Below are 19955 nucleotides of genomic sequence, written 5' to 3'. Positions count from 1 at the left end.
GCATCTGAACTTTTACACACACACACACACACACACACACGGTTGTGCCACTTACAGTTGTCTTGTAACCAAATATAAATTTGACAAACATTTGCTATAGGGCTACAGAAATGTGACCCTATATAAGTGGGACACAACTTGCCTTATGCTGTAGGTTGTGTCATGTTCAGGGTAAGTTGAATCAATATAGAACATATAAAACAATGGCCATACTGTATATGAGAATAAGAATCACATTCTAAAGTATAAATAATGTTGCAGGACAATATTCACATTTTCATAAACCAGCCAGGAAATCCTTTAATATTCATCATATTTGAATGAAGTGAAACAATTCTCAGCATGTTCTGTAGTTATAGTATTTCCTGGAGTTGGAGGCACTGCTCAGATATTACTATTAGATAAGCCACTGAAACACTTTTACCCCAAAGTTAAAAGACAAAATGTATATATATACCTTGAACACATTTAATGTCAGAGTAACTGTTGTCAAATGTGTACATGTAAAGCTACTGTTCTTAAAAATACAGATAAAAAGAGATTTAAAAAATCATGCCATTTTTAAAACATGGTTTAAAATATGCATTTACCAACATGTGTGATTATATTTTTAGGCCTAGATGAGTTTGAGATGAAGCCTGATAATTATCTGCAGTGTTTTACTGTACAAGATGGGTCCTTTCTAACGTTCATGTGATTTTCAAAAAATGTGGCTTTCCCATTGATTTTAATCTACTCTCCTTTACGGATTACATTCAAATGGGAGTTAAAAATACACAATAAATGCAAATAGACAACATGAGTGTAAACATATTTTGAACTTGCTTTAATTTACAAATGAAATGACTGCATGCGATACACCGGTACTAAAACACCGGATGTTGCTCTAGAGTATAAATGTACACTAGATAACTATAGAAATGCACTGTAAGAAGAGCCTATTGTAAACAAAGACTTCCTTTACTTATGCAGCCAAAATCCACCATGGATATTCGAGTACAGAGCAAAAGCTAGCATCCTATTTATGTATTTTATGGAGAACACTTGCATATCGCATAAGCCAGAAGTAGCTTTATCCTACAAAACACAGTTAATTCATTAAACAATAACAATCTGAGAATTGTGAGTGCAAATCCATGCATTCTGTGTCTCCGAAATCCAGAGAAAGCCTCTCAGTAATTCTTCTTAAGTTCAATAATTCTTTTTTTTTCACATTTAAATTTAACTTGCCACTTGAGTGTGTTCATCGAGATATTTAGGTTAAAGACACTCGCAAACTGCATTATGAAGATTTCAGCGCTGTTTGACTGAAAATGAATGCAAATGCTGTCTTCTAAAAATTGTGGCAAAACGTGATAAATTTGGAGACGATGTACAAAAAAAAAAATCTGAAGACAGTTGCTTGGAAACAACAATGCAGAGTCACGGAATGACCTGCAGCAACCGATACACCTCATTTACAGAAATATATAAATAATAGTATAAACTTGGATTCAATTCATCGCAAAGCTTGTTGCTTTAGAATTCATTATGATTTCACAAATGTGTTTCTTGACTCATCACGGATTTTGATCTTCATTTGTACCTGCAAAAGTCAGTTGTGATTAGAATGGTTTACAACTATTAAAAAATGGCTGCTTATTATATATATATAAAAATATATAATAGTAATAAAATAGGGCCAAGTGAAATGACAGTGACTACAGTATGCAATATGCTCTTTCTCTTAAATCAGTGCACTGCTCACCAGTGGATCTGGTTGTGTCCTTCTTTAATGTACTATCATCAAGAAATATTTGAGAAAAACTCAATTTCTCAATTCAGTCACGATTTTAAATATAGTTCATGTTTGTCTGAAACAAATCTATATAAACTACATTTGATAGATGATATATTTCTGATGAAAAGTACAAAAAAAATGTGATTAAAAATACCTGTTCTAACATGAACTGAAGTGGATCATCTGGTCTATCAAACACCAGTTTCTCTGTGATGTCCTGAAATAGCACAAATGAGACTGTGAGTGAAAAATACAATGAACCATCACCAAAATGTTTCTTCTGCTGCTAAAATGACATTGGTGGTTAGTCAGAGCTCTTTTGTCTTCTTTTTGTAATACTCACGAAACAGTATGCAGCTTTATTAAATAAACCGGGGTAATGCAATATTAACATGCTCAGCCTTTTTTTTTTTTTTTTTTTTTTTGGGGAACTTCTATTAGTGCTCTGAATTGTCCTTCGCCATTTTGTGCTGAGCAATTCATCACTGTCTACCATTTTCTTCGTAAGAAAACATATCAGTAGCTGCAGCTTTGTTCTTTCTCACCTGGAAAATCTGAAGAATACTGTGAGTCTCCATATAGCTAACAGAGCGTTCGTAAGGGTCCGTGAACACCGAGGTAGCACGCCTGGTCTCCGCACTCTCGGTGATCAGCACTTTTTCTGCTAGACCAGAATCTGCCATCTCACAAAGTTTATGTTGTTGCAGGCTACTAAAAACGATGTACACACAAAGTAAGTTGCGAGAAGTATACTTCCGCGAAGCATTCTTACTCACACAGTTAAGGCTTCGTTCGCTCTTTATGAAAGCCCATCGAGTGCATTACCTCAGCTCTACACAAACACCGAACTTTAGTCCGTTTTGTGTTCAGACAGAAATGGGAGCGCGTATCTCGAACACGTCGAGAGCAGGACTGTTTGAAATGTCACCCCGTAACCCCTAGCAACTGTATACAAAAGGCTTGGATGATGTCATTGGGCACAGTTCCCCGGGACAGCGCCTTTGATAAAGACTCGCGAGGGGTCTCGACAAGGGCTGTTGAAAATGGAGAAAACCGTGCTCGCACGGTTGAAACAGCGCTTCTGCAGCCCGTGTCAGTTTTACGATCTATTTTCGGAAAAAAGAATACCTCAGAAGACCTCGGGCTAACGTTTACAATACGACTGACAAAGAGAAGGAGGGGCCAAACCGCCGTTTCTAGGTTGCAAGTCGTCCTCAGCTGACACCTCGGCCTACAATGGGTGCATTTTATGTAGGGCAGACGGTGTGCGTGTCCCCCGGTGAACCTCTCGGTAAAACGTTGCTGTTCACGTTGATAACCGAAAGGGGGAACTCACTGTCAAGAAGAGCGCGCAAGCAAACCGGAAACCTCATACTAAGAGGAATGATATTATGGAGGAGAGGGATTGTTACATGTGACGAAATATTTACGTGAGCCAAGGTCGAACGGCCTTTAGCAAAATAATATAGAGGGTAGATACGCAAATAAAGGGCTTGTTGTTTGTAAACATGCCTCGTTGGACTTTAGACATCACGAAATCGTAGTGGGAGGTCGTAAATTATAATTGTGTCGCTGCCAATATCCCGACACAAGATCTATGCTAATTATTGCTCACTGCTACGAACGGGATTGTAGTCTTCATTCATTCATTCATTCATTCATTCATTCATTCATATATATATATATATATATATATATATATATAGTGCACACACACCTTAACAAAAGCAGCGCGTCAAAAAAAATCACTTAGGCTCGAAGGTTGATTATTCCTCGTCTAGACTACAGACGACCGCGCGCGCGCGCACACACACACACACACCTGTCATTGTCTAGACTGGGGGGAGTCGGGGGAGGGGGTGCTCAGTGTAGCTGGGGACTCGGGAGCCACTATTGCATTATTTCGTGTCAGTCACTACGGCTCTGTGAACGCATTGGTGAACAAAAAAGTTCGGTGTCACTTTACACGATCTGATTGGCCAGCAATACCGTCAGCAACTCTCCTTACGTTTCCTTGAGGTCAGCTAGGGACGTTAAAAAATAAATAAATGAGAAAATAGAAATGCGTAGAAAGTAAAAGGCACGGTGAACAATCTAGCTTGTTGGTGCCCCGGTCTGACGGGCACCGTCCTCATCCAATGTGGGGCCAGATGTAATTGGGAGAAATTTACTGACGCGGTCCCTGACCAATCTGAAGTGGGCTATCTACAAATGATCAACATGCAGGATTCTCGGATGACTGGCCTTTCGATCGGGGATGGGACATGGGTTTTCGGGGGGTTTAATGCGCGCCCACAAAACACCAAATAAGACTGGTGTGGTGGTCATGCGTGCGTTTGTTCATGCTCAAGGAGCAACGCGTAAAAGCAGAAACTCCTCAAAGGGGGAGCACGACAAGCGCACCGAACACACTCAGCGGAAAACGGTGCACTTGTACAGTGAGCGATAATTAAGAAACTGAGGATGCACAGTGTCCATGCCGGTTCAAGCACAACAATTGCGATCAGGCAGAACAGTTTCACTTTCAGAGCCACAATGGAGCCAGTTTCAGCGTTCCTCGCCGCGCGGAAGGGAGGGCGTGCGGCTCACCGATTGGGGTAAAGTCATGCTGAACGATTTATATCACAACCTACGTGCTTCAAGAAAGTCCATTCTGTTCCAATCGCCAGTAGAAAGGCGTGGCTGCCCAAAATCTTCGACGAATAGTGAAAAAATGGGAGGGCACGAGTGAGCTGCGTGATGTCCTCTCCGAAGGTAGGCTGCAGCGTGTGTTTATTGATGAGATGAAAGAAGATGGAAGTGAGAAATGAAACAAAGTAAGGGACAATATTAATAAACTCAGTCCTTGCCTGGGGAAAACCGGGGAAGCTGTGAAGCGCTGTAGCCACTGGAGAGGAAAGACCCTTAAAGCAGCAGGTAAGAAATAGGGAGAGGGAAGGGAGGGGGAGGGCACTTATACTATTTATGTTAGGCTATTTATAAGAGTAATAGCAGTCATTCCCTCGATAAGAGGTGAAGAAGAAAAAAACAAAAAACAAAAAAAAAGACAAGAAAACTTCAGCTTGAAGCATATACCAATAGCTCAAACGCAAGACTTTCGTGCTGCTTCGTCAATATTTCATGCACGAGGCAGCCTTGAAGAAGATAGCTAGAGAAAACTTGTGAAATTACATTTAGTTGTGAAAGAATTGCCACTCCGCGTTACAGGACCTGTAGGCAGAGTTCTCTCAAAACAGTCTGAAATTAAACAAAAAAGACCCGTGGTTGCCCGAAGTGACGTCTCAGGTAAAATGACCATATAATTCCCTGCTTGATCGCTCGTTTTCTAGCAGCTGAACAGTTGTCAGGCTACGAGGACTTTGTTGGTAGTTTAAATAAGTTGCAATTATTTTACCGGGTGTTCGAAATATTCTGCGAAGTGCTCAGAGCGACACCGAACCGTGACACGAAAAGCACAATACGACTCCACAGAGCCGCTAGGGACTTCCCTACGTACCACCAAAATATTTGATAGAATAACACCGCTCTAACCGTGTGTTAAGTGTCAAGTATCGCCGATTAAAAGCCGTCAGCGCTACGGTACAAAATGCTCTGTTTAACCGGAGCAACGGGCGAGATAGAACGGATGATTTAAACATTTCAGCCGCTTATCTGGAATCCTCGCATTTTCCGGGCTATTGCTAATATTTTATTGACCCCGGCAGATTTGCGCGCTAGCCTCTCCGGTCTCGGGATATCTGAGACAAACAGAATTGTTACGTATGTTGCTGTTGTGCCTGGACGTTCTTCGCGGCTCGGACAAATTCTATACGAAACTGTGGAGTTTGTAGGGAGTGTATCTGGCGCTTTACCACGTCCGTTATTTGTCATCATTAAATCGGGATACGCAGCCTGAACGAAGTGACCGGAATTTTAGCCCTCGCTCCAAGTACGCAAAGGAGCCCAAATGTAGTTTTAGTTACAAAAGATAAATGGCCATCTGTTCCGTGTTCTAATGCCTGTACTTACTGAATGACCTCTTTTTGACTCCGTGTTGTGAAGTGCCAGCTTGTTGCCTATAACGCACGCGTTTGTAGGCTAGGCAAACAATAAATCACTCGGCCATTTTAACACACACAAAAAAACTTAATATGGCAAAACGTAGGGGAGCTCGTCTTTAGTTTTTGGAGGTAACGGGGCCTTCAAGCAGCGGTCCGATCACAGCGCTGAATGTATTGTTATCTCTGTGTAGTACGAGACGGCGGCTATGAGAGCCATGGCATTGGCCCGTAGTGAAAAAACAGCCCAGACGCTTTTTTTTCCCCCCAATTTATTAATTTAGCATATGCCCTCTGTTTCCCGACGCTGTATTATAAAATGTCTGGCTTATATAATCTGTTTATTTATAGCAAATGACATGAAAAGCTTGTCATTCATGTGGGGAGATTCTATTCGATGTTGGCTACTTTGATGATTGGAATGTTTTATCTAAACGAATGAGCTGAAACAAGGAAAGCCTTGTTATTTTACCATATAAACAAAATGCGATACTCTCATTTTATTTAGCAATATTAGCAGTGTGTACGTTTGTTAGCACCTTGGGGCTTTTTGGATTTGCTGCCCGCTCTCAGACGCTTGGCAGTGCGGCCTTGGAAGTTTGACTGTACCTCTTTACTTATTAGTAAAAAAACACGCATTATCCATATGTTGACGGTCAAATTGTACTTCATTAAACGTCAAGCATTTTTTTAAGCCAAGTGCTGGCGCAAATAGAATACAAGCAACGATTATTAAGACGATTTTAAGAGTTGGTAGTTATAAATCATGACCTCTGTTGTATTAACCCTGTGTGCGGCTCTGCGTTAATATATTTGTTGCTAGCCTAGAACTGTTAGCTAGTCTTCCGTCTGTGGATGTCTAAATAACCACTTTTGGCTTTAGCAATCCTTGTTAAACGCGTCAGGATGAAAATCTTAATCTGTCCCTATGCATTTCTTTGTGTTTCAGACACTTTTTACGTGGCTATAAGATACGATGTATAGACTCGGCATACATTAGCGTAAGGCAGTCTTACTATAAATCATCGTAAAATATGATAGCATTCTCCAGTCGTTTTTTTTTTTTTTCACTCACAAATATATAGCCTATGCCAGAAACAAATTTTTGTGTGTTTTTATTTTTTCACTGGACTTTTTTTTTTTTAAGGTGATACCGGCCTCCTTTTCACAGAACTGTTTTGTAAAATTGTTCGTGGGCCTGCAGGTAGTGCAACGACGGATAAATTAACTCTTTCTATATTCATGGCAAATAGGTTTTCATTTTAGTTAGCACATTTAACGAAAATACTTAGTTATGTGTTAGTTTATGAACCAAGCTTTTTCCCCACATGTGCACGACTGCTCCGCTTACATTTTAACACGTTAGGAACTCATTCTTGTGCACCTGTTTTACAGTTGAAGTCTGTTTTTAGTCGCGGACTGTATGTGTATCAATTAAAAACGTGTGTAGTTTGATGTCTGATTTGTACAGTAGATAGAATAGGGAGGAGGGCCTTGGCTGCATGCAGGGTGTTTGTCTGTCAGCTTTACCGACTTTTAAGTTGCTGTACATGTGAACAAGACCTTGAGATGTATGTTTTATGTTAGTTTACGACTGTGTATACCAAAACCGAAAATAAACTTTTTAGTTGTACTTGAATGTGTTGCAAGTACAAATACACGTTCTGGGAGTCAGAAAGAGTCGCTCTGTATCCCTATGCCCGTATATTCTGCAGTTGTTTTATACGTGTTAATGCACTGTAGTTTATTAAACGAGATTTTTTCTTATTACTTTTGAGTACTGAGATTAGCTTGATGCTATGTAAGTTATGTGGTGCTTGGAAATATGCACGGGACACGTTTGTCTGTAAAGACGTTAAACTTTTTAAGACGTTATGTACCTGTGAGTGCTCATTCTTGTGTGTGTTTTTTTTTTTTTTTATATATATATAAGTTTTAAAGTACTACAATAAGGTATTGTTAGTAAGTGATATCATATGAACATTACGTAAGACAACTCTAGTTTTATAACAAAATGTATTGTTTCTGTAGGAGCTTTTCCCAACGTTAATATTAGCATGTAAGCCTGTATTTTTATGTGGCTTATCTTTTTTTTTTTTTTCAACTTATTTGTTTGCACTAAATAGCAATGTGTTTATTGATATGTTTATTAATCTGATGTGTATATTGATTGTTGCTTATATAATGATCAGCTCATTGAGTTTAACCATTATTGTGGCAATATAACAGGTCATGATCATAATATGTCTAATCATAATATGTTTGACTTCAAACATTTTTTTAAACATTCATACTCCATGACCTTTGAATATTATTTGTGGACGTTTAATGATACAGCAAAGTGGTTTCATTTCTGTGCATGATTATTTCTTAATTTATTTGCATGTGATAGATGCGGCATTAATACTTATAAACTCACGTGGCAGTGGCAGCTTCTATAAGTTTACTTTTTATTCCTATTCTTAATGTTTACTAAAGTTTTTAAAAAATGTTAAACATATTCTTTTGTCTATTTTTGGTGAGATGGAACTGATAATCGTGACCAAAAGACAACAAATGAATCATGATCTTAGGAATATTGGGATTCGTAGATCAAAAGGAGGCATTGTGTGCTGTTTATTTTGGAAACATCAAACCCTCTTAGTGCTTCAAACGTAATGCTCACATGCCACTGCGAGAGACTTTTAAGGAGTTTGTCAGTTGGTTTGCAATTGATTATTCGACAGAATGCCGCTTTAGAAAAATGCTAAATTACAATTAAACAATTACAGGTCTACAAATGTACAGTGCTTTTTTGCAAGATGGTTTGTGACAGTGAGAAGGGCCGTTCTAATTATTCAGTACTTGATAGCATTGTTTACTGTTATGCTGTTTGCTGTACCGTCAGACCAGAGGTAACTAAGTCAGATTACAGGGATATCTTAACCATCTCCCCAGTTTGGATGGTGACCCACACTAATGTAATTAAATGGCAAGGTCAAAGTCAGTTAATTTGTCTTTAAGGAATCGTGTTATCAGACAATGCCAGTGTTTATTTCACTGTAACACATGTTGCATTTTGATGTAGCATCACACGTTGTATTCCAACCGTAGTCCACGCAGGAGAATGGGAAAGTAAAACAAAGCCAAATGCACAGATTAAGTGCATTACGTAGAAAGTATGTACACGTATGTACAAACCTAGATACGAGCATTGGCCAGCAAGTAGCGCAAGGGTGAACACGCATACAGTTTGAGGCAAACACATGCAGGAACTGAAAATATCACACAAATGTCCAAATCCCCATTCTTATGGAATGCAGCATTGACAGCAGGGGAGGAAGGGTATCCATATTTTATATATTATAGGCATTTGACCTTTTGGCTTTGCTTTCTTTATGATGTAGGTACAACACCTACATTCCATATTTCCTATCATAACAATTATCAGTTTGATTATTCCGTTTTTTATTGCTTGGTATCTCGCATCTGGAGGCCTTCACACGGCTTGAGGAAATCCTTGACCATGGGATGGTCAACGGCACTCCCTCCTGAGTTGATATTGTGTTGCCTATTATTTTTACACAATGCGGATTGTGGGGTTTTAATTGTGCGAGCATGCATGACAACAGTTCTTTATTTATTCTGATGTTCTGGGCCTAACCAGTAGGAGGAGTCATTTTACTTTAGGGCTGTTTATATTGGCCTCTCTTGATTTTCCAAAACAGATTACACTATTTACTGGCAACATGTAAATATGGCAAAATGGCATTAATATGCAATTTAAAAAGAAAATAAAGCTCTGGAGCTGAAAGTCTAGATGAGTTGAGAATTATGGCTTATGCAGATCCATTGAGAATTTTAGTGGGTGATGATGTTTCTCTTACGTAGAAGAAGAGTTTTGCATCAAATCTCATGACATAGCCAGAGGGGAAACCATGGTAACAATGGTCAGACACAGACGCAGGCAATTTGTTCACACTTTGATTTTCTCTGCTCTCCTTCAAGGGTCTACAACAATAAAAATATGACTATGACACAAATGCATACGTGGAATTGATCAGTGTTTCAGTTTGCTTCTGTATATAATGTAAAAAAGGCTTGAGACTGTCATTAATCCCATTATGTTCCATTCAAAGCCAGAAAGTACATTCAGAAGTACAGTGGTGCTTGGAAATATGCACGGGATACGTTTGTCTGTATTTTTATGTGGCTTATCTTTAATTTCTTTTTTCAACTTATTTGTTTGCACTAAACAGTAATGTGTTTATTGATATGTTTGAGAATTCAAGGGTCTTCAACAATAAAAATATGACTATGACAGAAATGCATACGTGGAATTGATCAGTATGTCAGTTTGCTTGTGTATATAATGTAAAAGCGGCTTGAGACTGTTATGTTCCATTGAAAGCCAGAAAGTACACTCAGAAGTACAGTAGCCGTTTGCTTTTCACACTGAACCAGGAACAGTCTCTGAGATGTGGGCTTCTGTTGATGATGCTTATGTTAGCCCTTGAGAAAACGTCTAGAATTGGGTTGTAATTGGGCTGTGAAGTTGTGTGTTTTTTTTTTTTTTTTTGCTTTTAGTGAATGCTCGCAATGTAATTACTTGACAGTTTAATCTGAGAGATCTATCAGAATTAGTGAGCTATCCACTTTTCCTAATTGAGCTGAACATTCCCTTACCCTTAGGAATAAAATCTATTCTTTTTTTCCTGAATACGAGGCTAGTCTGGATGGGTGATTTCCTAACTTTCACGCAGTTTTTAAGAATGTGTTCGGACTCACTGGATCTTCGATTCGTGTCAGATTTGTGGGTTTTTTTGCGCAGACGGCGTCGTAGTTGTCGGCGGGAACGCCGCACGCAACAGCTTGCGGGTTTAAAAGGGAATTCTTAATATAGGCCTGGACTGTATGCTAAATCCAGGTCAAAGTTGAGACCCCTTTGTCTTTCGTGCAAGCGCAATTGTGTTCCCTCGGAACGGCAGCTGGGTCGGTCCTCGCGTCGTTCGCCTCGCCCTCCCGATTCGCTCGGCGTGATGCATTTTTTCCCGGTTGTAACGCATCGCAGGTTGTACTGTGAACTGTACGGCGCTCACCTCAGATGACCCGAGCGAGAGGCAGCGTCACCTTATCTTATTCACACACCCACATAGATCAGGAAAACCAGTTTTAGCAGCGAGGTTTAGACCTCACCTGGCAGACTGGTAACATTTACCTCAGAACGAAGAGTGGCTTTGGTACAATGGGGATTTTCCACAGCGAGCGTGCCAGCAACTCTTTCCCGCCCTTTTGCATACATAATTGTCAGTCATGTGTTGCAGCATTAACTCGGTGAATCTTTTTCTCTGAATCCTTTTGGCTCCCAAAGTTTGCTGCACAGAGAGGCTTGCGAAACGAGCAGGAGTATGTTTTCCGTACGACTTTGTCACAACGTAAACACTTTTGTTCGGCTGCACGCTTTCCCAAGGTCTGTCCCTATCAAACGTGCAGTTTGTTTTTGTGCTGCATGCAAATAAAAGCCCTCTCGTGCTTTTCTCTTATATTTAAGTTCGGCAAAGGCAGGCACGTCGCGAGGATCTTTGCAGCTTGTCTCTTTAAATGCATAAACGAGTGCACAGGCATTTCACTGATGTGAAAAATGTATCTTGGATTCTAATAGGGAAGTTGTATGTTTGCCAAGGTGCTTTCGTGTCCTCAGCTAACCCCGGCGCTCATATGGTTTTCTACAAGTCCTAGTGAGATCACTGCCATTTCTAAAGGAAAATATCTGGAAATGGTTTGTAAAAGAGAGATGAAAAAATAAAACAGAGGTAGTCAAAGAGTTCTCTCTCTTTCTCTCTCTCTCTCTCTCTCAGAGTTTGGCCAAGTTTACTTCTTATTTGTTTACAACCGGGCTGTATAAAACGGGCCTGACGAACGCGAGGGAGGGAGCTGCTTCGGAGCACAGCAGAGCACTCCGAGATAGAATGTCCTCCATTTTGGAGAAAAGGGCAGCTCCGAACGTGTTCACCGCTCCAACAGGAGAAGTATTAGCCCGATCGAGTAAAGGCTGTAACAACAAAGGCTGTTTAACACATTACCACTCCAGGTTGTTAACAAGTCTTTATTGTTCCTGGCGAGGACCGGCTTTTGAAGACGATCGCTCGCCGGTGCGCCGCGCAAAACGGCGCAGGATCTGGCGGGACAAATATATAACGTATCACGTTTCTGGGAAGACAACAACTGTCATCGCACGCACACGAGCGAGCGCTAGCGATGCTTAATTCGCTCCAGAAATGTAAAAGTTACAAAAACAATGCATACATTTTGTTTTCCAGCTGCTGAAAAGGAACTTCAAGACCTGCAAGGTCACGACTGTGTGTCTTTATGTAAATATTTTAAAGGCGTATTCTTTCCCCTGAGACCCTGGCTTTAAACAGGATCACTCTGTGTGTGTGTGTGTGTGTGTTGCTATAGTTTGAGGACATTCGTCTGTGACTTGTGTCTGGTTCAGAGGGGAGGGAACGAGCCTCACGTTATTGCAGTGTCTCTATCCAGGTGTTGTTTATCCTACTCTGTATTATGTGGCCATTTTGGAAAGAGCACTTGACGTTTTTATGGGTATGTATGAACTGGGCCAGCTTAAAGAGGACAGCTGCAGAACTGAGGAAACGTTTCGAACGTTTTCAAGTAGGAATGGCCTTGAAAACTGTGTGCATAGGTGTACGTACCTGTTGCCAGGATGGCTATTGTTGCCAAGGCAATTTGGCAGAGGGGCAAGCGTGTGAACTGTTCACTGGTCGGTCTAACGCAGTTTTTCACATTTTTTTAATCTACGGTTTTCTCACTAATTGGCCAAAGCAGAGAATATGGAATCGTAGTTGTTCTATACCGTGAATCATTTCATAGCGCAGTTACTGTCAGCGCTGTTGCTAATTTTGCCAACTGTAATTCTATAGCATTAAATATTTTTAACCACCCGGACAAATGCAAGGTATACAGTGTGTGTGCTGTCGTGTTGAGTCATATGGACATTTTTTTTTTTTTCTCACTAATGTTAGGTGTACGTACCAGTGTCCAGGACAGTTGTTTTCACTAAGACAGTCTGACAGAGGAACAAGAGTTGAAAGTGTGACTGAATTGTTTTCTAGCCAGTCAAACACAATCTGCAGTCTACAAAAAGCAGAGAACAAAGAGTGATATTTATATTGCCTACTTGTGAAACATTTTGTTGGGTGGTTACCTTTTTGATTAGGACTGCAACAAGGAATTGATTGTAATCGATAGTTGAAGGGGTCACAGAGCAAGGTACGACAGGAAAAAGTGTACAGCACAACTATGAGAGCAATCTGCAATCATTTTTTTGAAAGAAGGTCGCTGTGTCAAGTGCCTTGACAGAGTGCTTGTATTGTTCAAAGCACATGCAAGGTTTTTCACCAACCCATGTGCTTGACTGTTCTTATAATGCAAGTATTTCCATTTTGCACTAGAGCATGTCCCAAAAAACATAAGCTGTACGTTTGTTTTATATTTATTGTTTTTTTTTTAGTCTTTTGGTTGTCTTTGCACTTTTATCTTTATATTGTATAAAAAGTGTACTTGCATTTTATAGTCTTCTTTGCACAGGCTATTGGGCTTGATTTGGATGTGGCATAGCACATGTTCTAAATATGATCTGTTCTTTTTATCGGATTCATCATAGAAATAATGACCAGAATACTCACTTATCAAAATAGCCCCTGATATTAGTGATTGCAGTTCAATAGAACTGTGTTATTTAGGAGCAGGTAGTGTGTACCAGTATGTGTATGAGAATAGCATTTACAGTATTTTGTATTTATGTATTTTTTTCCTACTCTAGGTGAATGTAGCTCGATCAGTAGGCGCTTTCACGCATACTGGCTTTTTTGTAAAATTGTTGACATTTTACAGTTCAGCTTTCATGTTTGATCAGGACCTGTTGAGAAATACTGTTAAAAGAGACGCTGTAACTGTACAGTTGTAAAATATTACTGTTTTGATGCTTGTGTGAACAAAGCCATATGACTACTGGTATGAGCATGTACGCACTGACGCAATGACGCAATTACTCTGCGCTGTTTTCATTAACGCCTGTCACTTTGGCAGTGAAAAACTGGGCAGATATTAAAAAAAAAAAAAAACAAGTTTTTCCAGGTGAACGAAGAATCCAGCGCAGTGTTTAAAGATCATTTTCGATGATTGAATTCACAGATTTTACCGGTCTGTGGTGCTGATGCATGAACAGTATCTTTACGGTAAAAAGACAGATCCTTATGTGAACAGCAGATGTGGTACATTTAGGGGGAAAATAAATGCAACCCAGCAATTTTACTGCAGTTTAGCAGGTTAGTTGTGTAAAAGCATCTAATGATAAATGGTCCAGGAGTGTCCAACATAAAGAAATGGAAATATTCTTTCTGACCTTGATACACAGTCATGAGGCTGTTGTTGAGGGTCCGCTCGCTCAGATCTTTTCCTGTTTTTATGTTGTTTTCCTGCATTTTTTCTGCATGTTTGTTGAACCTCATGACATTGTTGGTCACACAAAACTGCTTCGCTTCTATCTATGAAATAATAATAAAACATACTTAATAGCTACTTGACAATAATTTACTTTCAAGAAATTAATTATTTAAAATTGAGGCGTTTTTACTCTGACATCAGGACTTTCTACTTTATGCCCCGAAAAATATCTAAATGAATTTAAATTGAGAAATTAAGAACATGTTCATTATAAAAGATGGCTTGAAATTCGCTCCATTCAAGTCACTGTATGTATGCATTTCATTTTTAATGAATTTTCATATAAATGAATAGATCTGGAGGGAAAAAAAGTGCCATGTCAGTGACCCACTCTTAACACGAGTGAATTGTTTAGCCAGTCTGACACAATTAGACGTTTTAATCTATACTTTTTCACTGATTAGCAAAAGCAGTTTGTATATATGTTACTTATCATATTTATCATCAAAATAATAGTTATTTGCAGCCCTGTTTTAACACTGTCCATGCTGCTGTTTATATCGATGCTAATAGTTCTATAGCATTATTTTTCATAAGCACTTAGGAGAAATCAAGTTGTGCACCAATGTGTGAAGTAATACAAGCAACACTTTAGTGGAAGCATTTATAATATTTTGAAAATATTTTAACGAATACTTTTGTGATTTTTGTCTGCCGATACGGTCCTCATTATTGACACGTTTGAAAATGTTCTTTTATTGGATTAAGAAAAGCATCTTTTGCAAAACTTTCTCTCTTTATTCATTTGGATTTTCCAACGTATGCTCCCTTAAATAATACTGTGCAGCGTGATGACCCCCTATCAAAAGACTCTTCAGTTTTTTTTTTTTTTTTTTTTGTTTTTTTTTTAAATTCACACTTGCAATTAAGTCACATTCTCATTTTCATTGATAAGGTGAAAACCATTAATGAGATTTCGGCAGTTTCTTTGCAAGTCTTGTGAAATGGTTGGCTGTTTTAACACGTCGAAATTGCAACATGGTTATTAATCTGACGACGTAAGGTTTCTAAAGGCCTTACATTCTGACACTGGAGATTTGGCAGACTGGGGAAATTTTATTGGAAAAACAATACCATTGTTTAAGAAAGAAAGAAAGAAAGAAAGAAAGGAATGTTTCCTGTTTACAGGCCAGTGTACCGACAGCGTATCCATTTTCTTGTATGTAAATATAATGTCAATAAATATGTACACAGTTTTCAAGGGTGTTCCTGTTTGCTGTCATTTCGGGATTCTAGCTTGATTTCATTTAATCACATTAAGCTTTGCATCAAAGGGTTTTTTTTTTATTTCACCATCTGTAATACATCTGATTATGTCTGACGCTATGACGGTTTCTTTTTTTTTTTCCTTTTGTGTTTTTTGTGTTTTACTATTGTGTTATTCCTTTTGAACCTTATATTACCTTCTTAGTGTTTTTTATTCAGGCTGATTATTTGTCATTATTTGCATAGCACATGTGAATATTAAGGGGATCAAGAAAGGACGTCTAGTGCCTCTCACACGTGAACGATTAGTGGTTGGCCATCTCCAGTCAGGTACAAGGGTGGCCTCAAAAAACCCCAATCATTTTACTACATGATTGGCATTATTTTTGAAAGGCTGCGTTACGTTCAGGAGTAGTCTAGTACGAAGTCTAAATGGCCAGCATTATTTTCTCTGCCTGGTGTAGCCTGGGTGAAATCAGACGGCAAAGAAAATCACGTTAAAGGCAGAACGGGTTTCAACTTTTTTGAAACGTTTTTGCACTGATTGTTCAGAAAACACCAGGAACGTCTGCTGAGAAAGCGAACGGGTCAGTTTTGATCGCATGTGTGTGTGATGTTATAAATCAGGCTTTTTACCTATTTAGGATCGCCATACGTTGATTAGAACATGTTGATTGCTGTTGTTACAACGGGTCTGTAATGACATCCAGAAGACTGAGAAATACGGTGTCCGTATAGAGCTACAGTGAGCCCGTCGTAATGGAAAGTGTGTTTGCTTTGACCAACAAAGACAGACAATACACAACATGCATCATTTTTAATCTAAACCTTCACTTTCTATCGACGGCATGCAGAGAGGGACCGATGCTGCAGATGCGATGTGTGGAGGAAGACCTGAAGCACTAGTCGGTGTACAGCTATCTGATCCTTTTAGGGATTCTCATGACTTTCCTGTTTCTACCGGCTATCCCTCTTTTGCTCATGCAGTTTTTTTTTTTTCTTTTTTTTTAATTTGGCAGTTGCCATGGACATCTGTACCAACATGATAAGACTGTAATTGTACCAATATCTGCTCCAGGGTTCAAATAAATTTGAAGACGGTCACATGAACAGTCAAATGGTCCATCTTGAAAATATCTTTGTGATGTATTCGGTTAAATCGGCATAGAAAAACGGCTGTCACAGGGCTCTTTTTCCCTCCCTTTTTTTTCCTTTTACAATTTTACACCAAATATAATGCAATATGATTACAGTGACTGAAGAGTTGCATTAGAATGGGAAAATGTGCATAATGAGTAATATAAATTAACATAGGGATTTACACTTTAATGAAGGGGGCAAATGGTATGGAATTAGTCATTTCCCAAGTGCGTGATGCTTGAGATATTTTTTCAAATGGATGTTTTCAAGTGTACTTAATGTGTTACTTGGAAAATACGCGTCGTATTTCACTAAAGCACGTCAAGAAGCGCGATCTCAAGATGCCAGTATCACTAATATGTACGAAGGACCTTTTGAATCAATTGTACGATGTCGTTTACAAAAATGGAAACATTATGCACAACCTGTGCACAATTGAGGCCTTTTCACCGTGCACCGGCAAATAAAGAGAAGCAAAACATACGAGCTTATGCGTTTGTGGGATTTCAGTAAAACAAATTCTCGTATATGCTGAGTTGCATTTGAGAGGAGGCGCGGTAAACACATCACACAAAACACATCAACAGGGCTGTGTGATATCTATGTTCACAGTAGACTCTTTTTTTTTTAAACAAAGCAAAATAAATGTATTGCTGACACAAAACCTACGCTGGCTGGACCTTTAGAGACGCTCTACGGGTGGTAATCGTATGGGCCTGTGCCTATAAGCTGCTAACATGTGTTTATGGCATTTGATTGAATAGCAGTAGCTGGTAAGCCAATTAGCAGTAATATGCACAAAAGCAGGAGAAATGCGATTGTTAATAAGCGGTGACTCAGAAGTGCCATTTAGCGCTTGCAAAAATGTCAATGAACAAAATGAGCCAAAAACGAAATAGAGAAAAATACAAACCATCCATACTGTGTTTCAGCAATCGATGGTTTGGTGGAATCAGAAGCGTCCCAGACCGAGCCTGAAAGTTTGCACAGTGACAAATGGTAAACTATATTATAATGCAGCGTGGCAGGACTAATTTGAGAGCAAAACAAGAACGAGAGCTTCACATAGAGCAGGAACACGCATAACTTTATGATTAGATGGCAAAAGGCCATAAACACACAATTTAAGCCTTTCTCCGGAAGACTTTCTTGGCGCTTTGCCTAAAGAGCGCGGGGTCGTTTCAGGTCAGGCCTGGCGTGTTGTTGTAAAGGAAGTGCAGAGCATTCGACTCGCTGTATTTCACTTCCTTGTTTTTCACGTGCCGGAATCACATTTGAGAAATCAGACAGTGAGAAGACGGCAAAGCGCTGGAAGCTTGAAGAGTACGTCCAGAAAATATTTGTAGGCTTTCATGTAAATCGGCAGACATGTTTCATGCATCTAAAATGCACAAGGAGTCGCCGTGCACGCTCGCTGGGGATCAGTCTGAACAGGTCAGGATGTTTAACATGGCTTGTTGTTTTTTCCCCGCATTTGTTTATGCCATTATTTGTGTGCTTTAGAAACGAATGATATTCTTGTTTTGAAGGTCTATTTATGTAGGAATTTTAAAGCATTGAATGCTTTAAATACTTTCAGCTTGGCGTAAAAGCAAAAGACTTTCTCTGCAAACAATCACAAACTCTTTTAGTTTTTTTTTTGTTTTTTTTAAGCTCCATTAATGTGCATCCTGTACTCAATTTGTGCATTTGTGCCCGTTAAAAGGGTTCCCAAAAGCAGTTGCTCTACATTTAGTGAAGCCGCCTATTCAACTCCAAATGAACGCTGGCTAAATAAATGAATAAATAAATGAATGATGAATGCCGTCAGGAGGACGGCACATATTTTGCCATCTCTTTCGGCGACCGGTAACAGTCCGTTGTTTTAGCTTGCTAAGGAATGTTTGTATTGTACAAAATCATGACCAAAAAAAAAAGAAAGAAAGAAAGAAAAGAAAAGACAAAAGTGATATTTTATTCATTAGGACTGTCTGTCTTTGTGTATTCTCATGCAGTCTGGTCTGCATTTATATGCTAACATAATTTACTCCTCTAACCTAAGGCAGAGTTTACCATCACCTCGACAGACCTCGACAGTGTGTGTGTGTGTGTGTGTGTGCAGCCAGTGTTACTAATATCTCATGATGAATGTGTGTGTGTGTGTGTTGATTTCAGATTCACTAAGGAACACAGGGAGCCGTTTCAAAATGTAGAGACATTTCTCTGCCTGTTGTTGGGCTATAAATCTTTCTCTTGATTTAAATGTCACCTCTTCTTAACAATAAATATAAAAAATGACACAAAACTGAGTTTCTTAATGTATGTAGTTGTTTTTTTTCCGCAAATGGCACGAGCATTTTGCTTTTTTTTTTTTTTTTTTTTTTACAACTGATGCATTGTGTAGGTGTTTTTAATGCAAACCTGACTGTAGGGTTCACGCGGTTGGACCCAGCGTAATTAAATCCTGAGACTGATTGATCATTTAGTTATTCTTTCATCAAGGATGTTTTGATGCCATATTTTCATCTCATTTTAAACTTTGCAAGCAAGTCAAATTTCACAGGGCTGTTTAGTGATATGAGTACTTATAAGCTGTGCAAAAATTGTACCTGTAGGGCTACGACATCTTGTCACTGGGAAAATACCTTTAAAGCAACACCTTTGTACCCTATTTACTCCTGAAAGGTGCATATTAGTACCTTATAGTAGTAATATTTACCCTTAAGGTACTGATATGCACCTTTTACGGGTAAATAAGATACAAAGATGTGCCTTTAAGGGTAATTTCCCAGTGACAAGGTGTTGTAGGCCTAAAGGTACAATTTTTGCACCTTTTTTTTTTTTTCTGAGAGTTGACTAATGGTATGAATGGAGGATGGAGAATGAATGGGAAGACTGGTTGAAATTGTGTGCATGGTTGTCAGAATGGTTTCACTTACAGGTGTTTGCATCAACCCTGTCAATCAAGCAGTGTCTGAACTATGAGGGTTTTTAAAGGCAAATGCTGGTAATTGGAGAGCAGGGTGGGAGATGACCAGTAGGACGCCCTTATTTACACTGCAAATGTCACCAGTGAAATTGCTTCTATTAATGGATTTTATTTTATTTGTAGTTTACTACAGATGTTTTCATGACAACTTATACAGCCTAACATACATTTGAAGTTCATTCATTTGAGGCAAAATCTGACGAGTCGTCATCAGCGCTTAGTGACCTATAATGGTGCAGAATCATTTAACGTCACGACGATTCTAAAACTTTTATTACTGTTTATTTTCTAGAATTTTTCTGCGTAGTTCCTAATTTTT

The 19955-nt window shown here is 39.1% G+C and overlaps 2 protein-coding genes across 6 annotated transcripts in view; one reads left to right on the top strand and one right to left on the bottom strand.

Annotated features, from left to right (window-relative positions):
* Window positions 1-1378: 1378 nt before the first annotated feature.
* Window positions 1379-4532, bottom strand: tex55 (testis expressed 55). 4 transcript variants are annotated; one of them, XM_051110702.1, is made up of 4 exons: window positions 4414-4532; window positions 2326-2491; window positions 1935-1997; window positions 1379-1585 (listed from the first exon to the last, which is right to left on the bottom strand). In XM_051110702.1, the coding sequence occupies exons 2-4, from the start codon at window positions 2461-2463 to the stop codon at window positions 1529-1531; spliced, it is 258 nt and encodes an 85-aa protein (XP_050966659.1). In that variant the 5' UTR covers window positions 2464-2491; window positions 4414-4532; the 3' UTR covers window positions 1379-1528. The 4 variants fall into 4 exon arrangements, with proteins under 4 accessions (XP_050966659.1, XP_050966658.1, XP_050966656.1 ...); XM_051110701.1 differs by lacking the exon at window positions 4414-4532 and adding an exon at window positions 2606-3073 and having other exon boundaries at window positions 2326-2488; XM_051110699.1 differs by lacking the exon at window positions 4414-4532 and adding an exon at window positions 2606-3069.
* zbtb20 (zinc finger and BTB domain containing 20) overlaps window positions 4053-19955 on the top strand; it is a 65987-nt gene continuing 50084 nt past the window's right edge. Inside the window, exon 1 of one of the 2 annotated variants that reach the window (XM_051110697.1) lies at window positions 4053-4696. The gene's annotated coding sequence lies outside the window, so the exon portion shown is untranslated. Of the gene's footprint in view, window positions 4697-17032; window positions 18103-19955 lie in introns of those variants that run through there. The other variant, XM_051110698.1, reaches the window with a different exon arrangement.

This window comes from Labeo rohita, chromosome 5 (assembly GCF_022985175.1).
Source record: "Labeo rohita strain BAU-BD-2019 chromosome 5, IGBB_LRoh.1.0, whole genome shotgun sequence".
Taxonomy (NCBI): domain Eukaryota; kingdom Metazoa; phylum Chordata; class Actinopteri; order Cypriniformes; family Cyprinidae; genus Labeo; species Labeo rohita.
The sequence above is the reverse complement of the archived record's forward strand: the minus strand, read 5'-3'. Positions and strand labels throughout refer to the sequence as shown.